Consider the following 4,193-nt stretch of genomic DNA (forward strand, 5'->3'; position numbering starts at 1 on the left):
AAGCCATCAATCACTCTGTCAGGCCAGGACGTTTCCACTTGAGTGCTCACTCGCTCCTCAATCGTATAGCCTGAGTTCATGACTTTAGCACACATAAGGGTCGATATCAATAAAAATCACCACACAATGTATGGAAAGGTGTTAACGGCAAATGAACCAACATAGAGCTTGCGATACATAGATGTCAGTAAAATAAAGGCAATTAAAAATTATGAGGCATCCAAAAGCTCAGTAGAGTGTTTAATTAATCTAGAGATGAGCAAATCCATGGTAAGAGACTGTCATGGGGTCTTCAAATCAAGCATAATAAGGCCCCTTAAAAAGCACAATGCCACTCTTGTTAGCGGTTTATGACACCCCCATGGTTTAATTAGCTGATTTGGGTGGAAATGATCATTTAGATAATTGTAATACTTTTTAACCACCAAACATTTGATCCTAGAACTTAGGAAGTTAGCTACTACTGCCATTATCGATGATTTTTAAGATCGGTAATTATAAAGCAGACTTGAAGAGCAAGAACTGATGTCCAGTTATATGTTATAGTGCTGTTGATTCTCCTGACACAATTTTTCAGTCAATGCATTCATCGCACTCTCCCAGCTAATTAGGTTCCAAGATCTATATATGTATAATCAAAGAAACGCAAAATTGATCAGCACTCGAAAAAATCTACTATGTTAAAGCAGGAGTTTTCAGCATCATTACTCCAGTAATCAGTGTCACGCGATCCTTCAGAAATCATTCTAATATGCAATATTTCATGCTCAAGTCAAGTCAAGTCCAGTCAACTTTATTTATATAGCGCTTTTAACAATACAGATTGTGACAAAGCAACTGAACAGCATTAATTAGGAAAATAGTGTCAATAATGCAAAATGACAATAGTAAACACTCATTTTTCAGTTAAAGACAGTTCATCATTGAATTCAGTGATGTCAACATCCAGCTAATCTACTATGTTAAAGCAGGAGTTTTCAGCATCATTACTCCAGTAATCAGTGTCACGCGATCCTTCAGAAATCATTCTAATATGCAATATTTCATGCTCAAGTAACATTTATTATTATTAATGTTGAAAACGGTGCTGCTGCCAGTCAGGGTGACTTCTTCTACCTCACTGAAGGGCTTCTGGCTACTGTAACCTGAATTATTATTCCACTGCAACTTCACTCCCAAACAAGTTGCATGGAAGCAGAAAAACAAAAAGTTTGCACGCAGGCCAACACAGGCATATTGGTTTAAAGCAGGGGTGCCCAACCCTGTTCCTGGAGAGCTACCTTCCTGCAGAGTTCAGTTCCAACCCTGATCAAACACACCTGTCTGTAATTATCAAGTGCTCCTTCAGATCCTAATTAGCTGGTTAAGCTGTGTTTGATCAGGGTTGGAGCTGAACTCTGCAGGAAGGTAGATCTCCAGGAACAGGGTTGGGCACCCCTGGTTTAAAGAAATAAAATATCCAACCACTAAGTGTTTCTGGTTTTGTCTTTTGTCATCTGAATGATGTGAATAAAAGAAAAAGATTACATATTTTTCATTTTTAGGTGAACTTTCTCTTTAGGTTACTGGAAAGCTTTGAAAATGTGTGTGCTAAATCATACTTAGTCTCACCTAATTAACATTTATCTCAGTGCCAAGTGTACATAAAATGTACTTAGTCCATAATTTATGAGCAAAGCATAATATTTTCTTTTTCAAAAGAGCCACATAACACCTTGACTGACATCACATGGTGTTCTTGTACATTTTTATTGTCAAATAATCTTTACCTGGAATGAAAAGCAGATGCTTGTGAATTTTGTGTTGTATTCTCTATGACACATCGCCATCTTGTGGTGCAGGATTCCTTCATAAATATGGAGAAAAACGTAAATATTCATTTCGTATCAATAAATGTAATATTGTATAAAAAATATATAGTAAGCATTTGCTAGCCTTCAGAAAAGTTTACCTTAAGTTCTGTGGTATTTGTTGTAGGCTACTGTTACCACATCAGGCCTAAAACCATTGCTCCAAGTGCCTTGTAAGATTAATGTAATGTAGATTAATAGATTTCCCCTTATTAGATTAATTGAATAGTACGAATCTACAGCATGTCTTTCAAAATGCAGTCTAGTGAAAACATGGTATATTTTCGTAAGGACAGTTTCGGTCTTTCTCTACATATATTTGGATAGCTATGGCGTATTTTTAACCACAAGCACACTATTTCAACGACTATTAAAATATATAAGAGTAGTAGAAAAATCATATTAAGACCCGCGTCTTCTTTGCTTTATTGTACATCAAGCAAGCCAAGAATGCCATTTAACGTAATTGCGTAGGAACCATTAAGTTGGAAGGAACCTTCCGCCAGTGAGCGTGTTTCTGTGGGGAAGGTAAACGGTGTGCGGAACGGCTACAAACAACAGCAGAGAGGTCCACATACACGCCGATTAGAACATTATGCGTATTTCCATCAGTATTTGGTATGTTTATTACAAAATCACATAATATTAAATTATAATTTGCTACAACGTTAACTTGATATGGCGGTACTTGCATGGGCCATAAAAATTATTACCTGTGCTCGTTAGCACCAAAATGAGAATTGTAAAAAATAATTTTCCACAAAGTCCAGCCGGTTGTCGGTCTTGTTTGTTCATGTTCAATTTTAAAAACGAGGAGTGAATATTGTGTTTTGTGAGCTGGCACACCGTTCGTCTGTGGCACTGGCACTACGAGCTCGAAATTACGTCGCGTTTAATCGTTTTCAATTCTTGTTTCAGATTAATATGAGTAAAGAAACACAAATGAGGGCTGCCATTAACCAGAAGTTAATTGAGATGGGTGAGAGGGAGAGGTAAGTGTCTGTAATCATAATCATGATCAATTAACTGTGTCTCAAAACCTAGAAAGTTCCCTGCTTATGCGACGTTTTTGGGAATCATAGTCCCAAACCCTAGTGATTTGCCTTCCTTGAGACATATTTCTGGAATGTATGAAATCTTAAGACATTTGAGAAATGTTTTAGTAATTTTTAGAAGTACGATGAGCTCTGAGGAATTTGATTGGCTACAAATGTGTTTGAGTAGTCCCAAATGATTCAAGTCAAGAAAATGATTAGTGTGGGAATCATGTAGAAAAAAAAAAGCTCATCCACACTGTTCAAAAATGCTGTCTAGGTAGGGTATTCACTACGTTTTGGACGCATCCCATGAGTGCATGCTACATTTAATTTATGAAACATTGTCTTTGCTTTTTTTTTTTTCTTTCAGGTTAAAGGAGTTGCTTCGAGCCAAGCTCATCGAGTGTGGCTGGAGAGATCAGCTCAAAGCCCTCTGCAAAGGTAAAAACACTGGACCGATCTATCTCAAAGCACTGCATACACTTCACTGGTTGATCTGTGAAGAAGTATCATTGGGTTTTTTGCAGAGGTGATCAAGGAGAAAGGTTTAGAGAATGTCACTGTCGAAGACTTGGTCGCTGGAGTTACTCCCAAAGGAAGAGGTAGGTGGTTCTTAATCGTAAATCCCTTATGATTTTTATATTGAAACCATTTGGGTGTTAACAATTTTTTTTTATATGCATTTATTTGTGAGTGATCAACATCAATGCAACACAGAAAAAGCATGATCATCATTAATGACTCTTTTGTGTTCCTCAGCCCTGGTGCCTGACAGTGTAAAGAAGGAGCTGCTGCAGAGAATAAGAGCCTTTCTCGCCCAGCAGTCGACATGATGCTCAGCATATCTGAGAATATTTTGAAAGTATCTGTCATTTTTGTATTGACATTATGCCAATAGCAATGCCAGAATGCTATAAGTTGAACTGTTTCGTGGTGTGATTTCACTCTTCATTGTGTATTTTTGTTACTGCCAATAAAGGTTGATCATGTTTGTACATATTTTGGACGGCTTGAATCATTTAAGTAATTTATATCTCTGTATTGAATTAATGTATTAAGTGTTTTTTCCAAATGTCAGTCTAGTACAGTATACAGAAACTCTTATTCTTCAGTGCTTTCACCAACACGCCACTGCCCTCTGCTGGGTAAGGCTAGATACCTAATGATAAATCTCTCATTTCTATACATTTTCCTGGGGAAAAAGGAGCTTTTCACAATGATGCCATAGACAAACATTTCAGTGAAAGGCTCTTAAAAATCTTTTTTTTTTTCTTAGTTGTGAACTTCTTTTTTTTTTTTTTTTTTT

The 4,193-nt window shown here is 36.8% G+C and overlaps 1 protein-coding gene across 1 annotated transcript; it reads left to right on the plus strand.

Moving 5' to 3' along the window:
• Positions 1-2,287: 2,287 nt before the first annotated feature.
• Positions 2,288-3,872, plus strand: LOC107551183 (transcription and mRNA export factor ENY2-like). Its single transcript, XM_016232711.1, has 5 exons — positions 2,288-2,468; positions 2,769-2,842; positions 3,258-3,328; positions 3,415-3,489; positions 3,647-3,872. The coding sequence occupies exons 2-5, from the start codon at positions 2,775-2,777 to the stop codon at positions 3,718-3,720; spliced, it is 288 nt and encodes a 95-aa protein (XP_016088197.1). The 5' UTR covers positions 2,288-2,468; positions 2,769-2,774; the 3' UTR covers positions 3,721-3,872.
• Positions 3,873-4,193: the final 321 nt, after the last annotated feature.

Source organism: Sinocyclocheilus grahami, unplaced genomic scaffold (assembly GCF_001515645.1).
Source record: "Sinocyclocheilus grahami isolate Dianchi unplaced genomic scaffold, SAMN03320097.WGS_v1.1 scaffold417.1, whole genome shotgun sequence".
Lineage (NCBI taxonomy): Eukaryota > Metazoa > Chordata > Actinopteri > Cypriniformes > Cyprinidae > Sinocyclocheilus > Sinocyclocheilus grahami.